Below are 22122 nucleotides of genomic sequence, written 5' to 3' on the forward strand. Positions count from 1 at the left end.
TTCTCTTATAGCCAATTCACATAGGTTAGTATTCCAGGAGCTTTATGTTAAGTTTTGGCTTTAAATAAATCACTTCATCTAGCCAAAACCACTGACTTTTTTTTGGTTTCTACACAAAACTCTAATTCAAGTCCAGTTTCCTTCAAATTCAGTCCAGGTGCTAAAAAAAGTCTCTTGTTTTTCCAAGGAACACTCGACAGAATTTCTCTTCCCTGTATTCATATTTATAACATAGCCTCTAAATAGTCCAGTATTTTGTATTTTCTGGATTAAAGTGGCTCCATAGTGAATTTGTAGTCCTTCGATTCATAGACACTCACTAATTAATGTATATTTTTCCTCTTAGAAATTATTATTCCTTAGGATCTTGTGTTGTTATTTGCAAACTCTTTTATATTCTTTAGAAGATGAGCATGTGTGGGAGCACCTGGGTGGTTCAGTCGGTTAAGCATCCGAATTCAGCTCGGGTCATGATCTCACGGTTTGTGGGTTCGAGCCCTGCGTCGGGCTCTGTGTTGACAGCTCAGAGCCTCCCTTTCTCTCTGCCTTTTCCCCTACTCATGCTCTGTCTCTCTCTCAAAAATAAATAAGCATTTTAAAAGTTTAAAAAATTACTTTAAGAAAAGAAAATGAGCATGTGTGTTATAAGTTAGCAATACAAAAAGTAATAAAAACAAACCAGTTCTTTAGCATGACTTTAGTTACCATCCAATGTAAAAAAATGGATTCATGGTAAATTCTGTAACTTTGGCTTTTATGTTATTTCACATATAGTCTTAGAACTCCAGATATTTATTTGGGTTTGGGGCCTCAGGGATAAATCATTGTATTTAACCTTTATGAGATTTCAAACCTAAAGTATAAACAGGGCCTCTTCTACCCATTTCCTCCTCAGCCCCACTCTTGAATTTTGGTTAAAAATTGTGACTAGTGGCAATGCCTTTAATAATGAAATGATATGTTTGGAAATGTTAATATGCCTTATAGAGCACAACCATAGAGAGGCAATATGGTCCCAGCATGTCTGGGTTCAAATAATTTCTCCACCGTTTATGAGACAGGTAACTGAAAAACTTATTCTCTTGTTGCCTCTATCTCTTGTCTGTGAAATATAAAATATAATTAATTCTAACCCAGAACTTTGGTGCAATGATTATATCAGTTAATTTATATAATAAAGTATCCAGAATGTAGTGAAATTCAGTAAATACTAACTCTTAATATAGATTTTGAAGGATCTGGAAAATAATTATGATGTCATCCAGGTGGTGTGGGAGCCAGAATTATTTCTAGATGATCTAAGGGTGTCATATTTTCTCAGGATAAGTGAGAATATATATCTTTGGATAATTTTAGGGTAGATGATGAATTCAGACAGTTGCTTTCAAGCATTAATGTATATTAGAATCACATGGTTTCCAGTTAAAATGCAGATTCTGACTCTGTAGGTTAGGGATGGGGCCTCAGATTTGCATTTCTAAAAGCTCCCAGGTGATGCTAACATTGTTTGGTACAGAGGTCACACTTTGAGTAGCATGACCTAGACAACTTCAAGAACCTTTGAATAAAAATATCTAATTTTATGTATGTATGCATGTGTGTGTGTGTGTGTGTGTGTGTGTGTGTGTATAAAATACTTTATATGTCTCACATATAACAACATGTCTGCTACTGAGAAATGAACCAACTTAATCAACCTGGTGCATTTTGTCAATGTAGTAATCTCTTTTCTGTGTACACTATGTGTGTTAGTGCCATGAAAGAGTTTCAGTAGATGTCTTTATAATTGTAAAGCTCTTCTTGAGATAGTAGCTTAGAACAGTGCTTTTCAAACTTTCGCTCCGTTAGAACAGTGGTTTTCAAACTTTACCTCCATGAGAATGTTACCACTGGGTCTTTACTCCTAGAGTTTTTGATTCAGTAAGTCTGCGATGCAACTTGGGAATCTGCATTTCTAACCAGTTCCCAGGTGTTGCATTCTTAAGAATCACTGGCATAGAATGCTCATTGATTCTTTCCTGAAATCAGCCAGAGTCTAGCAATATTCTCTTACTTGAATGATCACCATAGGCATACACTTCTGAACTTCCACTGGAGACATTTCAACATGGTTTGTTTTGAAATACTGTGATATTGTGACTTATAATAAAAAATATATACTTGCTTTTCTATCCTGTTCCTGGCATAGAGCCCCTAAAATCCTTGGAATTTCCTGTGACAAGAGTGATAAAGTTATCTTTTGTTATTAATGAGGTGAGTCTTGGAAAGCCTTTAGATAACCTAAGGATGGGGGCTGGTTGCCTGGGAAACCAACCAAGTGGTTAAAGGGTTGGAACTTTCAGTATCCAATCCCAACTTAACTTCTAGAGAGGGGAGAGGAACTGGAGGTTAAAGGCCAACGGCCAATGATTTAATCAGTCATAGCTGTGTAATGAAGCCTTTGTAAAAACCCAAAGGACAGTGTTTGGAGAGCTTCCAGGTTGGTGAACACATGGAGATTCTTGGAAAATGGCACATCTGGAGAGAACCTGGAAGCTCTGCATTCATTCCCCATGCCTTCCCCTGTGCATCTCTTCCATCTGGCTGTTTCTAACTTACATCCTTTTATAAGAAACCAGTGATCCAGGAAGCAAAATATTTCTTGGAGTTCTGTGAGCCACTCTTGCAAATTAATTGAACACAAAGAGGAGGTCATGGGAATCTTTAATTTATGGTCAGTCATTCAGAAGTACAGATAACAACCTGGACTTGCAACAGGCATCTGAAATGGGGAAAAGAGGGAGGGGTCTTATAGGGCTGAATCCCTAACCTGTGGTATCTGATGCTATCTCAGGGTAGTGGTGTCAGACTGAGTTGAATTAGAGGACACCCAGCTGATGTCTTGAGAGCTGCTTGTTGAGGTAGGGGGAACCTCTCTCCTGCCACATTGGATTCGGACTCAGAACACCAAAAAGATACCATCCCTAGAATCATGATTCTTAAATGTTTGAATTTGCTTACCAAGTCAGGGAACCAAAAGACCTCATCACCTCCCATTTATCCCCACACAATAAAACATCCCCAGAGTCAACAGCAAGAGAGGCACTGGTTTTGATTAAAGAATAGTGAAGTGATGCCTGTTTTGTATTACATATAAATAAATTATTAATATATCCCAGATGTATTTAGTGCCAAGGTTGTCATGTTATAAACATGAAAAAGTAAACATGGATCACTAGAAGAATGCTCACTGGCCCCAAAATTTCACTGTCCACATGATAACCACTGACCTAATAGATAAAAGTCATGGATCTAAAAGACATCAGAACAGTGTCATCGGTTGAATTTCAGCATCCAACACATGGTATTTAGAAAGTAGTACAGAATGTGTGCTCCACACTGTGTGAAATTAGACTTGGAGGTGAAGAGCAGCCAAAGGGTGAAGAGGGAAATTCACTGGATAAGGTTACTTGAGTAAGTCATATCTGCCATATTAACTTTTGCAACTTTAAAGGCCAGTTGTCCTGGTAGTTGGAATCTGCATCAGAACTCCACAAAAAGAATCATCTCAGGACCCATTAGTTCACCCTGGATTTGCTTAGCCTCTCAAGAAGGATAGCAGTGAGTAAGTTAGACTCCATTGTCAGGTTAGACTATGTGGAATGCTCTAACTTCTTTGATGGTGTACTTGGGGGCTATTCTGGAAGGCATCGGTCTTTGCAATAGAGAGGTAGAGCCAATAGATGAGCTTCTACCATGCATTTAGCTTCATAGTTGACATCACTTGTTATGGAAAGCAATAACTATCAGGTGTTGGTACTCTTAGAGCAAATTATTACGTGCCTCAAATAGACTGAAGAAAGAGTAAAGAACTAATGGCCAGGAGCAGATCTTTAAAACATTGAATTATTATTAATAATCCTAGGATCTGGGCAAACTCTTGAAAATAATCCTACTATTTGACAAACCACAATGAACATTTTAACGGATCTGCTTACAAACTCATCATTGTGAAATGAAAGCATGGAGGAAACTGAAGCTATAATAAGATATAATATCCTTTAAATGGTGGTTTAATAATCATCTGAAGTTACTGCTTCCCAGTTTAAAGCTGTACCCACTATGAACACTAGTTTACTTGTTTTTGCTTACTCAGTGTCCTACAACCTGAGTATTTACTAAGTGTGAGAAACGATTTTACTGATTTAATATGTCTTGATTAATTTCCACAAGCAATATATGGGGTAGGTGTTTTTTTCTTTTACCTTAGAGGAAACAGAGACACCTAGAATTTGGTAACCTGTCCAAGGTCACACAGAAGGCAATAGATGCATAATTTAAACAAGGAGATTTTGGAGACCAGAAACTGTGATGTCAAAAAACAAAATATGCTCTTCTCATCTAATGGTGGGAAATTTAGAATTCACAACTGATGTTCTATCTCCCAGGGAGTATGTTTACATAACAAGAGAATTTCAGAAAAAAAAATGTGTTTGTTGGGAGGCAGTATGGAGTAATAAAAAGAACAAGAACTAAGCAACAAGTTTGAGCCCTACCTACACATGGTGGTTTGAAGGAGGTCAGTTATTCCCTCCTTATACCTCACATTTCTTGCATATTAAATTTGGGTAATGGTTTAACAAAAATGGATGACCTCTGATATTAGATGTGCTTAATATTCTTGGGGTAGATGACTGAAGATATTTTTGATGCCACTGCGCTTTCCACAAACCTCGTCACTGCCTGCGAATTGGAATATATCTGAAGTGATATATTTTTTTTTATGCCCAAAGACAGCCAAGAACTTTTTCTTTCTATGGTTATGCTAAAATTTTAAGATAGTGTGTATCATTTCTTTTTTTGCTCTTGAGAAATACTCATGCCCTCAGAGATCTTAACTGAGATTTGTAATAAAATGGTTTTCTCTAGTGCTGGATTACTTTTTATTGTTTTGTTTCCCCAAATTCTAAATAGCTTCATAAATAACATATTTCAAACTCACGATATAACCATGATAGAACATGTGTCATTGCTTCTATTTTTATGTTTAAATCTATAAATTTGCATTATTTTTTCAAGGAATACGATCATTTTCACTCAGGGCATATTTAAGATATGAGGTGGGACTTCTGCTACATACAAAGCCAATAAGTTGGCCATTATTTGCCCCTGTAACTAGGCACTACTGTGTTATGTGTGTGTGTGTTGGGGGGGGACTTTTGTTTAGTATATGTAAAGAGAGAATCATTAGCTATTTTAATTGAGGTAATTTAAAATTAGATTACAGAAAGAGACCAATCTTCCTCTCATCCCCCTGAAGATTTGACTATGAGAGGCCTCATATCTGGTTGTGCCTTCCACCTTCATTGGCTAAGATTTCAATCAGGTACTCTAAGGAATAATCTGGCAGGTTTCTCTTAGGACCCTTCAAAATTCAAAACTCTCTCAAGGGAAGAGACATGGAGGGGATAGCCCCTAAAGATGTAGCCCACTCCAGTGGAGACAAACTCTGGTTTTAGTTTCACCACTAGGTTTACTTGCGTGCAAAAGTTACCAATAAAATCCAGCTGTTTTAAATTTTGTCTACAGACCTGAAACCCAGCAAATTTGGCTTGGCTTCCTATTTTGCAGAAAATGTTTCACACGGCTGTAATCTGGAAAGACTGAAGTGTACAAACCCTTAACAGAAACAACAGGAGAACAGCTGTCTCCTACCTTCACTTTCTCCCACCTCTACCCTTAAAGCCTTGGGTGTTTTTAACAGAGGGGAAAATGTCTGCCTCTGAGCATGAAAGATGATATGAATCATCCATGACTACCTTTGTTGTTTGCTCTAAGCCAAAAAGGAAAGATTAAAGAGTTGCCATTGATGAGTGAGACAACACAACTTTTGGCATCACTAGAGAAGGAAGGAGCATTTAAGATCATGGAGGGAAATAAAACAACAAAACAATACTGTTACAGTTTGAACAATAACAGGCTTCAGTATGTGAAAGCGTAGTGTTATCTTTTCCATTTTCCACTCTCATGCTTTCATTGGCTTCATATAATCCCCTTGTTGCCTATAATTGGGGATGGAGTTAGTGCCAAAGCTGCATAAAATAAGCAATCTTTCCTTTATACTTTCTGTGCATCATGATTGTGTATGTGAAGTCATAAAAATAATTTATTATGAGCATATGTATTCCTGGCTTAAAGAGCCAAGTATTCTTGTGACAACAGTATAATAGCATCACATGTATTCCCATAAAACACCATATGTGGGCACTTAATAGTTATTGCCCTGGCACCTATATACTGGGATATCATCTTAAAGGGAGACTCCTTAGAGTAAAGAATATTTGGCCCTCAGACAAATAAAATCCTGTAGATGAGATAGGTGAACAAGGAGTAGAGACAATTATTAAGAATTCACTGATAAAGACAATCTTTCATCTTCCGTTACTGTATCAGATTGTCTCAAACCTCTTTCTAGAGGTTTTTTTCCCCCCATGGGTTCAGGAAAAACTTTTACATCATTGCCAACCTCGGCAAATATTCTCTCAGTCTCAAATTTGCAAGAATGCCCTAACATCACACAGATATGTAGTAAACCGTAAGAATGGGCACAGCATAATTTTTCTTCTTCTAAATATTATTCCTTGAAAAGCGTTTATTTGGGGTTTGTGGTACAAATCACAGTGAGCAAACTGACTTTCAGTAGATAAGTAGATAAGTAGATAAGTAGATAAGAGTGTGCAGAATGGACGAAAGCTGCTATATGGCACGGTGTGCTTGCCTGGTGATATGATGAGAGTGTGCATCTGTGACAGACAGAGACTATTGCTCATTGTCACTTTCCTTTCCACTGGCCTTCAGCTTAGTGTGGAATGGCTTCCTTTGGTTGCCACTAAGCCCGGAGAGTGGCTTTACCAATCCCAATATGCTTTGAGTATTCAGAAAACTCTGGGACTGGTGTTTGACTATTGCATTAGCACCTTATTCAAGTGGCCAGATGCTCACTGTAGGCATAGGTTAGGGACTTTCAAAGTAACTCAACTGAAGACAGAGGCCAGAGCCCACTCATTCCAGATTGTATATCTACTTTAGTTGAGAGTCAAGGTGATCTGCAAGGAGAAAAGCCATATAAATTGGACTGTAGTGCTTTCTCCAAAGGGCAACTTAGCTTAGTGATACACTGCTGTGTGTCACTGGGGTCTATGTAGGAAGATGCCTCTGTTGATGTCTTTAGTGTCTAGGCAGCTATGATTCAGTACTTGCATCTCTCTTCACTCACTCTTCCTAGTGTAATGGCCTGAAACTTACAATAGTATTTTGTTTTAAGTACATATGGTAGTTATTACATGGAAAATGTACACTAAGCATATGTCTACAACCCTAATAGCTCCTTCCAACACTTCTACACGGCTGCTTCCACCCAGTCAATTTCTCTCACTGTTATTTGGCCCAAATTTCCATTCCAGCACCCCTCCTCCTCTACAATGGAAATATTGTTGCTTTGAATTGTTTTGTTTTTTTTTTTAAGTTTTTAATTCCAGTTAGTTAACATACAGTGTTATATTAATTTCAGGTGTACAAAATAGTGATTGGACATTAATTTGTTTTGTTCTTTTAATACTGCCAGGTAGCTGAAAGGGAACTTTTGAGGTGTAACATCTTTTACTGATACAAATATATACATATATATCTTTTTCAATCAGTAAATTACCTAGCAATTACTATCTATGTATCTTACTCTCCACCACCTGCTGGTTTTTTCAAAGGCCTTTACTTACTAAACTTAAATCCCTGACCTCTTCTCTCTTTCTAGTTATGAACTTCCATTAGCCTACCATAATGTGGTTTAGAATTTTATCTCCCTTCTGTCCACCTTCTGTCCTCCCTTCTGTCCAACCATGTGTTTTCCATTCTCTACCAGTGAATCTCCATCTTGACCATTCTCTATATCTAGGTCATTGGATTAGGAGACATTCAAGAGCAAAGAGGGTTGATAATGTCTCTAAGTTTCAGTTCTCTCATTTATAAAATGAAACTAGAATACCTAGCTTTACAAGAGTTTTTTGAGGATGAAAATATTAAAACTCATATTAGGATAAGCAGGGTTTGTGGAATCTTTCATGAGATATAATGTGCATCTGTAGGGAGGAAGAGAAAGGAAAACAAGGGTAAGAGAAGGGATTCCTTTGATGGTTCTTTTTCTCTACCCCTTGCCCCTTCCTATCCTCCTTTCCTTCCTTCCTTTCCTTAGAACAATCTTGGGCCAATTCACTGAAGTACCCTAAAACATCAAGTCGTCTCAAGAACCTAAGAGTCACCTCTCATTTAGTCCTCTGCGTTTTTGGTATCAAATAAAACTCCAAATGGCAAAATGTTTAATAACTATGTAATCTACTGAGCACTTCCTTTGTGTTCTTTTCACATACTGTCTTGTTTAATTTGGAACAATCAGTGCTGTGGTAGGCATTATCCCATTTTAAAAATAAAGGAGCAAAGTCTCAATAAGTTGCCTAAAATGACAGCGCTGAGGTGAGGCCGAGCTGGTTTCTGATCCATGCCCAATTCTAACATCTGTGCCTGCTATGTTTGAAATGTAACCACACACTGTCTCTCTTCTCTACAATACTTTCTACCACCTATTTTTAGTTTTCATCTTCTCACATCTGAATTGTTTCGTAGTTAGTCTCCTCACCAAATGAGCCGTTTCACTATGACTAGACTAAGTCTCCATCTCTGTCCTGATCGTGCTATTTCTGTCTGCAAAAGGCCTCTGTTGCTCTCCAGTGCTTCTTCTTTCCAACCTCAGCTGGGGTCTGAGGACAGAGAGATCACTAAACTTCATCAGATTCCCAAGAACACCCTGAATGCAAATCAGTCTTATTTCTCCCCATTCCTCAAATGTGTACCTTCCCTTAGCTCTCCTTGGTCAGTTCCCACCTCACTTTATTTAAATTATTTCCCTTACCTGAAACTAGATTGAGAACTTCATAAGAGTGGGGTCATGTATCATCCTACCAATATATTCCCATGCTGACTGCCATGGTGCTAGTTTTGAAGTAGGAAGTAATTACTTATCTGGAAAATCTTTATGTGGATCCAAATATGGTGGTTTCTGCTACGGGGTCCTGTGGACATTCATAGGTGACTAGGTGTAAATGATCCATGAACCCCTTCTCATTCTGCTGGAATGGGTCTCCTAAGTAGAGGGCAGATTTTAAATTCTCCATGTCCCCTGAGGACAAATTGAGAAATTGAAGTATGGCAGATTAACTGGCAGCAAATGTGGAATTAATGTTGCATCACACCAATCTCTCTAAGGGGCAATAGGAGTAGCCATTGTGGGTCAGGCATCTCCCAAACCATAGGTTAAAAAATTTGCTTAACTCTCAGGAATAGAGAACAAGAGAAATTGTGGTGTCAGGTGCTTGTATATATGTATGCTTAATAGAGGAAATGATTATAAATGGTGCCTGTATTCAGGAACACAAAATAGTATGATATTATCTGGCTTTCCATTGTCTAAATAAAAATAATTATCCTCAGTAAAAATCCTATACCTACTCAAAATACATAAATATTTGTCTATCAATCACATATGCCGATATTTTCTAAGTTTTTGTTTTGTTTTTAAAAATTTTATAAACATTTATTTATTTTTGAGAGACAGAGAGAGAGAGAGCATGAGTGGGGCAGACAGGGAGACACAGAATATGAAGCAGACTCCAGGCTCTGAGCTGTCAGCACAGAGCCTGATATGGGCTCAAACTCACCAACCTTGAGATCATGACCAGAGCTGAATTCAGATACTTAACCTACTGAGCCACCCAGGCACCCCTTCTAAGTTTTTTGTTTTTTGCTTTTTTTTTAAGTGGGTTCCTAGACATATTCCATGGAGAAAATAAATTTAGGTAAAGTGTCCCTTCTACTATAGTAAAAAAACAAAACACCACCACCAAAAACCTAGAAAACACTTGTAGGAAAAAAAAAGGACAGAATTTATTTTGTCAAATCTAAAATTTTCCAATCATTTACTTATAAGATGTTTTATTTGGCTAACACATTAAAGGGCTCTACAGGAATTGTGTTTCACAGAAAACATTTAGATAACTTTGCCTCTTCTAACAAACTTTGAATTGACTATGTCCACTTGAAATCGGGTTTCTGAAATCGAAAATAATGGGGGGTTCTGCCTCGGTGAATTGGCCCAAGATCTTTCCTTTTAAATTTTTTTTTTCAACGTTTATTTATTTTTGGGACAGAGAGAGACAGAGCATGAACGGGGGAGGGGCAGAGAGAGAGGGGGACACAGAATCGGAAACAGGCTCCAGGCTCTGAGCCATCAGCCCAGAGCCCTACGCGGGGCTGGAACTCCCGGACCGCGAGATCGTGACTTGGCTCAAGTCGGACGCTTAACCGACTGTGCCACCCAGGCGCCCCGGCCCAAGATCTTTCCAAGGAGAGAAAGGAAGGAAAGAAGGATAGGAAAGGAAAAGGAACCATCAAAGGAATCCCTTCTTTTAGCCTTATTTTCCCTTCCCATTCTCCCTGTAATTGTACTTTCTTTCTCATGGAAGTCTCCAAAAGCCCTGTTTATGCTAATGAGTTTTAATATTTTCATCCTCAAAAAAATCTTGTAAAGCTAGGTGTACTAGTTTTATTTTATAAATGAGAGAGTTGAAGCCTAGAGAAATTCTCAAAATTCTTTGCTTTGGATATCTCCTAATCCACTGACCAAAATATTAACTCTTTGCCCATCAGTATAACAAACCTGACCATTAGAATTCATTGCCAAATAGTTTCTTAATACATTATTGTTGATTGGATGACTATATGCATTACAGATGGGACTCTGAATTTTCATTTACAAAACTGATAATATGTGAAAAATATGTGATTTATCTAATGACCCTGGGTTAATGTCAAAGAAATAACTAAACATCATATAATCATGCATTATTTGGTATATGTCACTACACAGTGACAGATGTGCTATTTCAAATGTAAAATTGCTAATATATGCTTTTTGGCCATTAGATAATTGCATAGGCATGGCATTATGATGGTTATATTATATTGCAAATTGAATAAATATGGTGTCTATTTTTAAGAAGTTTGCTGTTTAAGGAAAACCAACAACATATATCATCCTTTAAATTCAGCTTTCTCCTAGAAATTTGCAAATTTATGTGCAGGGAAGAGATACTGCAATTATATATATTTTTTCCCATTTTAAAACTCAATAATTTATAAAACTTTCTGAATTATTTCATCATTCCAAATGGCTATGAAGACTTTCCAAAATGTATCCCTTTTCTTCATTTTTTTCCTAACTCTCTTTTCCCTGGTGTTTTCAATCAGTTTATGAAAAATTGTGTAAGCTAGCCAGGTGAAGTCTTACACATTTTCAAAAGGGCAGACATTAGGGAATCATTCAATTCCAAGTGGAAACATCAGAAAGCAAAAGCTATGTGGACAATTAATGTATTGTCACATATACTTTTTCATAAAAAATATTTCTGTATGTTAGAAACCTCCATATAGAAAAACAAAAACTATGAAATTGATTAAATACAGTGTAAATTATTCCCACTCTTATCTTACTTTTGTCTCATTACAAGCTCTCCTAGTGCGTGTATAATATAATTCAAGGTAAAAATTACTCTTAAATTTCAGGAACACATTTTCCCCCAATAAATTCATTCCAGATAGAGGCAGTTTTTAAACAGTGGGGTTATTTTATATATTTATCCAAGATTCAGGTTGTATCAATATAGACACAGATTATAGCAACCAAAGAAATAGCCAAGTCTGATTTTAAACAGTTATAACTAATCTTTTGTGCATTATTCTTTGTGTGCCCTTTGCCTGTTAAACACTCTGGAAAGCTTTATGTATAGTCCTAATTCTACATCTGTAAAAACAGAAAATGCTCATACTGATATCATAGTCTAAGATAACTACCTTGAAAATTGCAGCATTTATTTTTTTTTTAATTTCTGTTAAATGTCACAGTTTAAGTGGCTGATTTATTCGATTACACTGAAAATGATTAACATATTTCAGAAGGGTGCAGAAGTTGAAACATCTTACAGGTGTATATGAGTCATTTCAGAAGCTTTAGTTATTAGCTTTATGTCACCTTTTCTATTGCAGATTTCAGCAACAGAAACATACATGGTCATGAACATTTGCAAGCAGATATTACTATTAAATGCTTCTTATCATGCAACACTCTCAAATACAACTTGCCCCTCTTACTTTTCAAGGTTATTTCTCAATCCAATTGGCTGCCACACCAGGCAACATTGAAAGTGTTTTACATACTTTTGTAGATTGCATCTTTACTATTTACCAAGTCTGTGATCTTGGACAAGACAACTATTCTGAGTCTGAGGTGTTTTTTTTTTTTTTTTTTTTTTTTTTTTATTAAATTTTTTTATAAAATGGAGATAATAATTCCTATTTGTCTAGATGTTATAAAGTTTAGCAGTGTTTGTCAAAGTGCCTTTTAAAGTATGAAGCATCATATATACAGAAGTAAAGCATTTTGTGTATTGGATGAGTATGTATATGCATTTCTTTCTGTGTATGTGTGTATTCTGTCAGCAGCAGCATCTGGGGAGTTGTAAGAAATTCAGAATTTCTGCCTCATCCCAGACTTACTGACTCGAAATTGGCATTTTAAGGTAAACTGAGGTTCATGTTAAAGTTTGAAAACCATTGCTACATGAGGTCTCCTTACAGTCTGATCTTTCTCCCTCCACAAAAACAAACATACATGTATGTAGCAACCAGAGGGCTAGGCAAAAGAAGGTAGGTTTATCATCATGAGGTGATAAAAGAGATGTCTAGAATACTTTATATTTTAACCAGAACTGACCATCAACAGTAGTGGAAAGATAGAAGGTGTGAAATGGCTAATTCCTAGAATAGTTTTACTTGTGTCAACAGTGAGGAAGAATGGAAAGTTTGAATTAGATCATCTAAGGAATCCCATCCAGTTTGTAATTCCGCTATATATATATAATCACATATTTATTGACATATACTCTAACCATGAATATTTAATCCTATTTTCAATCTGTATCTTTAGATATGTTTTATATGAGCCCACAGGTGACATATATTTTTAATTCCAAAATGTAAAAGTATTGCCTTCTAAGTCAATCATAGTGGGCACCTGGTTGAATCAGTCAGTTAAGTGTCTGACTCTTGGTTTCAGCTCAGGTCATGATCTCATGGTTCAGAGGTTCGAGCCCCACTATCAGGTTCTGCACTGGTAGCACAGAGCCTGATAGGGATTCTCTCTCTATCTCTCTCTCTCTCTCTGCCCCTCTCCATTGGCACTGTCTCTGTCTCTCTCAAAATAAATAAATAAAATAAAAAAAAATAAAATAATCTAGTGTTGGTTATCAGATACCGATACATAATTTGCATTCTAATTGCTGTCTCAGTTGCTATTTCATTATTTGCAGAAACTATTAAGGAAAATGTAGAAAATTCGAGATATTTTAGTAGTGCAGCTGAGACTCACTATAATCTCTAAGCAAATCTACTTGACGTGTGAACAACACTGTTATTCAACGGAGGACCGAAGAGTAGTTGCCACGCTTGTCAATACCGTCATTCACTAACACTGAGCTTTTTGGTTCATGCCAAAAGATCAAGGCAAATGTTCTACAGGGTACACTTATTCAAGGAGATGTTTTTTGCTTTTGTTTTTGTTGACATACAGAGAACTGTACATATTTAATATATACAGCTTGATGAGCTTCAAGGTAAATATACACCAGGAAACTACCACCACTATCTACACCATAAGTATAATCTGTATCACCTCCACAAGTTTCTTCCTGTCCTCTATTTGCTATTATTTTGCATGTGTGATAAGAGCATTTAACTTAATAGGTACCCTCTGAGAAAATGTTTAAGTGTAAAATATAGCATTGCTAGCACTAGGCGCTATGGCGTATAGTAGGTCTCTAGGACTTACTCATTTTGCATAACTGAAATTTTGTACCTTTGGATTATGTTGGAGGAGTTCGCCAGAAGATATTACTGTTGGTTGACATATGAGCTATACCAGGACAATTGGAGGATCCTTGCCACCTTCCTTGTTCTTGGAATATGCATTCTATTCACTGTTCTCATAGCCAGAGGTGTTTCAAAGATGCAGTCTTGAGAGAGCAATGCGTTGTTGAGACCATATGAACTGTCTGTGTGGCTGAACCCCATTTAAGACATCTGTATAAACTTTTACTTTTCTGGTGGGTGAGTGCCAAGATCTACTATCTTGTGAGTGCCCAAGACAAGCCTCGTATATAAGTTCCCTTGTTAAAACAGCCACCTACAAATCTGGAATGGCTTACCTTTTTCTTTAGTTTTTCCTTGCTCTCTGTGTATGGGGGGCTGATTATAGATTTCATCAGGGAATTCCTGAGGATTGCAAACTAGCAGGCTAATACCTCTAAGTTTCCCTTTCTCCCTAACCCCTGGCAACCATTTGTTTACCCATACATAGTGCAAGAAGATAAATCTAAGACATTGTTTTGTCTTCTTTGGAGTTTATGCCCTAAATAAATGAATGTGCTTTGTTGATACATGTTATGTCTATTAAGGTCAAGCATATTATTTGCTCAATTTACTTTTTACGACATACATTTTAGAAGCAGTGGAGTTATATTGTCATTGTATGTTTTTAATACCTCAGTTTATCACATTACTAATGTATTGTTTTTTTTCATACTTTAAACATATTTATATATTTTCCTTTCTTCCCAACTGCAACGCTTTTTAGATTCATCTTAGAAGGTTTCATACACTAATAATTGAAAGAGTCCATGATACATGAATATCACTACTGATTATTAAGTGAAAAAATTCAAAAATTATTTCCAATTTGGGAACTGAAATACCTTCAGGTGAGAAAATAATGGCCAAATTAGAAATAGCTCCAATCCTTGGATATGCAAGAAGGTCATCCTCGAATTTTCATTCTTACTATGATATTGCCATGGTATTGGCAATCTTTTCCTTAAAAATGGAAAGAAGACAATAAAATTTAACTATGCCATGTGATACATTAACAATTAAAATAAATAACTATAAAATATATTTTTTAAATTATTCTCTGCAAAAGTTTTTTTGTGATTATATTTACTTTCTATTTCAATTATTCTGACATTTATTTTTAAATTTTTTTTATATGTTTTTATTTTTGAGACAGAGAGAGACAGAACATGAGCAGGGGAGGGGCAGAGAGAGAGGGAGACACAGAATCTGAAGCAGGCTCCAGGCTCTGAGCTGTCAATACGGAGCCCGATGCGGGGCTCGAACCCACAGACTGTGAGATCATGACCTGAGATGAGGTTGGACGTTCAACCGACTGAGCCACCCAGGCACCCCATGACATTTATTTTTAAATCATTAGATTTTATATGATGTATCATATCTTTAATTATGTATTTACCATATCATATAAATTATACAAAGTAAAGTTTTAGATCCCATCAGCCCTCAGCCACTGCTGCACAAGGATTTTGAAAAGAAAAAAAAAAAAAAAGGAATGATCAGATCTCTGTAGCTCATTTGGGGAGAACACTATTTAAATTTGTTCTTAACATAAGGCTGAAATTAATCTTGATTTCCCGTCAAATGTACAGGGATTTTACAATATAGTTCATAATAGTGTTTAACTCCTCTAGGGTACGAGTTAAGATAAACAAGTCACTGACAGTGTTTATCTATAAATATAGCAGATGGTGTGGGACCGAGGTTGGTTATTAACTCTGCCGACTTTAATTTCATGGTTATAAAACATTGTAAACCTCACTGTTTATAAAAGGCAGAAGAGAATCTCCAATGGGCTTCAGTAGCCAAGAAACCCTCTGTAACATTAATCTCTCTAACTGATATTCGGTATCCTCCTAGGGGGCAATATTTAAGATTGTGGAGTGATTGCTAGACACATTAAAAATTTCACTGGGATCATTAGCTAACATTTCTGTCATTGATCTATTATAACTTTGTTAATGAGTTCCATGTGAGTGAAATTTAGTGAATGAGACGATTCTTTCTAAATTTTGCTAGGTGAATGTTTAACAATCACTTTAGGAAGATATATTTAAAAGGTAGCCTAATTTGTCAAAATAGTGACCTTTTTTCTTATGCAAAGATGAATCATTGTACCTAACTAGACCAAATGTACTTAGGGATAGAATTTCATAAAGGAAAATATAGCATCATTCACATAATTATCCAATGTACATTATATACGTTTACATTCGAACCATGAATCTGCCTCAAAATGCTATAGAATTAAAAAATTTTTAAATGTTTACAACATCACAAAATGCCATAGATTTTTTTTCTTTTTTCTTTTTCTTTTCTTTTTTCTTTTAGAGAGAAAGAGAGCATGAGTCGGGGAAAGGGGCAGAGGGGCAGAGAAAGAGAATCTTAAACAGGCTCCACACCCAGCATGGAGTCTGACACGGGGCTATCTCAGGACCCTTGAATTATGACCTGAGCTGAAATCAAGAGTTGGACACTCAACCAACTGAGCCACCATAGAATTTTTTTTAAAGTAAAACTACTCTTCATATTCTGAATTGATTTGAATTAAACTTTTAATATAAGTTGTTTCACTAAAATTTGTAAGATAAATTTGATTAAGATTCATCCAAAAAAAGAAACCACTAGTATAAAAATGGTATTTGAAATAGCTCAATTTTTCTATTCTAACTTTAGTGAACAACAAAAAGTATTTTATAACCAAAAAATTTTTAAAAAATTGCACAATCTACCTTTATTACTTTTACATTTAGAAGAGTAATGTAAACTGATTGCATTACAGATTTTTCAGTTCCTAAGAAAGACTTCTAGAAATATATAATAATCCAATATGTAAATCAGAGATTTAAAACTCTTGAGCTAAAATATTTTCACTGCATTAGAGTTTAGACTTCTTGAAAATAGGTTTTCTAATAAAAAAAAAAAAACCCTCACTTTTCTACCTCTTATGTTTGGCTCCTTCTCTTGGCCCCACCCTGAGACCTTTGTTACTGATCTGAAGTCTGTCTTCTGTGCTTTCTGGTGATTATTCCTAACATAGACCTCAAATGTTGGCTTCCAAGCAGTTGGCTTCTGAACAGCAGCAACGCCAGGTGGAGAGAGGATGGAATGGGACTAATGGTAATATGTCTTCTCATCTCCCTTCCTACTCAAACCCTATTGTCACTCATTGTCATCAGATGTATTTCCACTATGTGATGCACTCATTTCTACAAACAGCAGTCTACTCATACTTAGTGTTCCAGTTCTCAAAGTACATGAAACAATCAGAGAGGACAGCAAATCCTGTCTCAAGAGGAAGATTTATCTCATGAGATCCTCCACCTTTTTGAAAGACTCAAATTTTACCTGAATCTTCATCATCAAAGAAATTGGTTATTGGGCTATTGGTATGTTTGACATTCATATTTGCATTGAATTGAGTCAAAGCTAGGAGTGATTTCACTTCAAATTATCAGTGAAAGGCACCTAAAATGAACCTGTTAATTAATTTTAAGGATCACACATTTTTCTCTTGTGAATTGTGAAGTAAGTTAGAAATGCATTTAGCAAAATACTCCCATGAAGACTACGGCCATAGAACAGCCAGGAGTTTCCCCTAAGGGTAACAAAAAATAGGTAGCAACAATAGAAATTGAAGGAATTTAAAAGAGACATAATAGTGAAATAAGTAAAGTTGGATGTTGAAGTCTGAGTGGAGGGGTGAACAGAGTGATTGTAGTTTAGAAAGTCTATTGGAATTCATAAATACAGTGAGTCTTAGGGAGAATTGATATTGTTAAAATCACATTAAAACAACAATTCTTGTAAAAAAAGGAATCTTTTATTTATCATAATGGGTAGCCTAAACTTGCTGCTTTTTCCCCCTAGTCTTTGTATAAAGTGCAATGAACTGTCATAAAGTGTAATCCACTTTTCTAATTATCATTTGGAAAAAAAAAAAAAAAAGACAAAACAGTTTCTGTAAAGAAATGATCTGATTAAAAGGTAGAAAAAAGAGGTGTTAAAATGTAAGGAAAGTGCTGCCACTTTTATCTTTATCAGATTTTATTAAGATAGTGTGATAAATAAATTGCTGCTCTGTAATACAATATAAAGCAAATTGCAACCCATGGAGAAAAAGTAGTGTGAAACATTTAAATACTGTAATCTCATTTTCATTATTCTCTTTCAGATTACCCGACCCTGTCTAATGTCAAAGGCATTGCATTGCATAAAAGAAAACATGCGAAGGAAGTGACTCTAAGTGGATTTCATTCCCCCTTCAATGGTCAGTTAAAAAACTCTATCCTCTATTTTTACTATTTATTCTCACTAAAAATCCGTCAAATTTTTTTTTTTTAAATCTTGTGTTTCTAGGAGAAGTAATCTATGCTGCCATGTGCATGACAGTCACCTGTGGAATCCTTCTCCTGGTTATGCTCAAGCTGAGGTAACTGGATACAACTCAGAAGGGAAGGGCTGGAACAGAATCAGCCTAGTTAAAGCACATTTCACAATGGCAGACTTTACAAAGGGCCTGAGAATGAAAGCTTCTCTGTTAAGACATACTAAATCATTTTTTAATGTGGGATAGGTCCATGGAAATGTTACTCTAAGTCTTCACATGCAAGAGAAATGTGATCAGGGAGAATTTTTTTATGTTGCATTTTACAAGCACATGTGCATTGTTCCCCCCCAATTAAACTGTTATCCATCTTTCCCCTGGTTTTCCTACAAAATCCGAGTTGAACTCTGCTGCATTCCTTAGTCAAATCATTTGCAGAATTGATCAGCTAACAGCACGGAGCTGTTGTGTGCTTCACACAGTTTATATGTACCTGAAGATTTCCTCTTCCCTCTAATTTCTTATGTGCAAAAAAACTTTGTTCATGTTTTAATATGCAATTATTAAAAGAGAGATTTAATGAGGCCTCCCAAGGACCCTTAGAAAGACTTATTACTATTTCCTGACATTCATTCACTCTTTCCAAATCTTTTTCCTTGGCTGCCCTCGTTGCCGGAATGCGGTAATGTTCCAGCGGCCATGCGAGACTTAACATTAGCGATATATCAATCTCTAGATTTCTAAATGTCCAAGGTCTAAATTTTTCCACTTATTTAACATTGACAAATAGGTGTAAATGGTGTCCATCTGCTTACCTTTCATTTAAGAAAACTCGTATTTATAAATCAATGATGTTCGTTTGCTTATTCATTATACATGTGTGTATAGTTGCATATAATTTGAGTATCATGTAATGAAGAAATATATGTCTGTTTGCATATATGAATATATATCATGTACACACACACACACACACACACACACACACACACACACACACACACGTAAAATACTTATCAGTACGATGAGGCCTAGCAAAGAGCACCGGCAATAGACATTTCTCTGATGACATTCACAGAGGAGGACTCCGTAAACTACCCAGTGCGTGCATACGTGTCGCTCCTTCAGAAAACTGGCGCTGTTGAGGCCTTGACAACCAGGCAGATAAAATCAAAGACTTAAATGAGGAGGTGTAGGGCAGTACCAAGAGCTCAGGCATAGGAGTCTATGTTCTGACTAAAGATATTCAAATGTATTTATTTTGAAATGTAATATCCACTTGTTGGATACCACTCCACTGAACCATTAACTTGGAGCTTACCAACACCAGTACCCAAACGCATTGTTTTTCTCCAAGGCTTTAAAAGCTGTATTTGTATGAGAAGATGTTTCTTGGGTTCCAAGATACAGTTTAAAGGCCAAATAATTAGAATCATATTCTAAGGGGGAAAATGACATTGGGATTTATTAAACTTAACTTTATTTGGTTTAAAATATTTGAGAGCACTGTTCAGTTACTGGGCCTACCTAGACATTCCATCACAGACATATTGTTCAGAGAGGCACAGATGGTTTTCTAGCCTAGCAAAAACCTTATCTTAATTGTTCTGAATCTTTATTTCTTAGGCAAACATAATGTGTAAAGTTAATATCTACCACACAGGCCAGTCAGTTTTTACAGATTATCGTTGTGCCATAAATAAATAAGGTGTTGCCTATTGAAATTCCCTGTGTGTCAGCTGTAAGTTCATTTCCTTTCTCATTTGCATAGAAAGGCCTCTCCCTTCATTGCATGAGACTGTGGATGTTTTAGACAAAAATCTTGAATTTACTGTAATGTGTATTTTAAGGCAAATCGTTCATACTCTTAAGTATACCACATTTAGTTACAAATTATTTTCTATACAATTTAATATTGATCCTTAACCCTCAATCTGAATGATCCAGAAAGTAAATGATCTAGGTTAAGTAAATGACAAAATTATACGCTGTCATGAAAAGAACAAAGCAAACAAAAGCATCAGTAACAACAAAGCTCATGTTACCCTACATCTGGAGATGACTGGTGCTTCATTAATGAAAGAAGGCTGATAGCCACTTCAGACATTGTTCCCTCTCTTAGTGGTCAGTCAGGTTTAATCCATGTGAATACCTTCTGCAACACAGCTTAGCATTTTTACATTTGTTTCATGTTATGCAAAATTAAAACAACCCTCAGTCTTCAGAGAAATTTGCAGAGAAACCAATAACTTAAATTTTAATATTTAAAACTTAAAAATTAAATAAAGATAAATAATTGGAAACTTAAATGTAATTTAAAAGATTCTTTAAAAAAATGATTTCTTGGCAATCACAGTTAAATGCATGATGCTTCTTAGAAAGACCATAAGATATTTGACTATTGGGACTTTACATTCAGAAATTTGATTATGTTTTTCTCTCTGGGCATAGAATCCATCCAAAACTAAGCACACAGAAGCTCATTTGTAAAAATCATGAGAATGGCATGTTGTTAACTTTTACTTTTACTTTTATATAGAACTTCCAGAATATCAAGTCAAACAAGAGATCATTCACCAGTCCAAATACTGGAGGAATTATGATTCATTAAGAGTCACAGATCATTAACAATCACTTTCTTTACAGGAAGTCTTTGTACCAGTCAACAGAATATCCTATCTGCCATCAATAAGGAAAATGTGAAGATGGATCTGATGATATTAGATCGTTAGTATAATAATATAAGAAATGGTAATATGGCATGGTGTTAGATTTACTTTTGTCTTAAGAAGATATTCGAGTAAAAATATCTGGTGGTATCTTTTATGACATTGGTAGAAAATTTAAGTCTCCCTTGAAGGCAAAATGTGTTATCCCAAGTTACAGTCTGCATGATTTGTTTCATGGTAAATTTGAATCCATGTAATAGTAATTAGTTGCATCAAAATATGACATATTACAGTTAGCAGGGTTTTTTTTCTGATCAATTTTACAAATTCCCTTTGGCTTGCCAAAAGTAAAATGCTAATAGATATATCCAGTATAATTTGTTATTTGTGTATTCTTACTAAGTTTCACATCACACATCATGGTATCTTTGTTTTTTGTAACTTAAATACTGTAGAATTTTGCTTTTGTAACTTGGTATCTTTATTTCATACAAAAATGTAGAACAACACATTGCCTGAAAAAAATCAATATGCATTTTATTTTTTTTTCAACGTTTTTATTTATTTTTGGGACAGAGAGAGACAGAGCATGAATGGGGGAGGGGCAGAGAGAGAGGGAGACACAGAATCAGAAACAGGCTCCAGGCTCCGAGCCACCAGCCCAGAGCCCGACGCGGGGCTCGAACTCACGGACCGCGAGATCGTGACCTGGCTGAAGTCGGACGCTTAACCGACTGCGCCACCCAGGCGCCCCAATATGCATTTTAATAATGACATACTTCATCATTGTGAATTTAATTTTTTCTATGTTAATTACTATGAACTTCTTTAGTAACAAAGTAATACTATAATTGTACATTCTATATTGTTACTTTTGGCCAGATTTGGCAGCAGAGTGCAATTGTGATTAGAAAATTGTGAACAAGTTGTTTGTTAGTTTAGTTTTTGGTATGTATATGCTTTTCAACTCTCTGCAATCACATTAATACCCACTGCTATGAATGAATAGGAGGTTTCATTATCCACAGTGGTATAGAGACACAAATATTCAATAATCTGAGAATATTAATAAATAGTGAT

General features: G+C 35.9%; 1 protein-coding gene across 3 annotated transcripts in view; it reads left to right on the plus strand.

Moving 5' to 3' along the window:
- The window catches only part of GFRAL (GDNF family receptor alpha like), a 61507-nt gene extending 39956 nt beyond the window's left edge, over nt 1-21551 (plus strand). For 2 of the 3 annotated variants that reach the window (XM_040473794.1, XM_040473792.1), the window contains 3 exons: nt 18221-18316; nt 18406-18478; nt 21020-21551. In XM_040473794.1, the coding sequence (XP_040329728.1) occupies nt 18221-18316; nt 18406-18478; nt 21020-21065 (215 nt within the window). In that variant the 3' untranslated portion in view covers nt 21066-21551. The other variant, XM_040473795.1, reaches the window with a different exon arrangement.
- The last annotated feature ends 571 nt before the right edge of the window (nt 21552-22122 follow it).

The sequence above is a fragment of the Herpailurus yagouaroundi genome, unplaced genomic scaffold, assembly GCF_014898765.1.
Source record: "Herpailurus yagouaroundi ecotype Mexico unplaced genomic scaffold, PumYag 139, whole genome shotgun sequence".
NCBI classification, from domain to species: domain Eukaryota; kingdom Metazoa; phylum Chordata; class Mammalia; order Carnivora; family Felidae; genus Herpailurus; species Herpailurus yagouaroundi.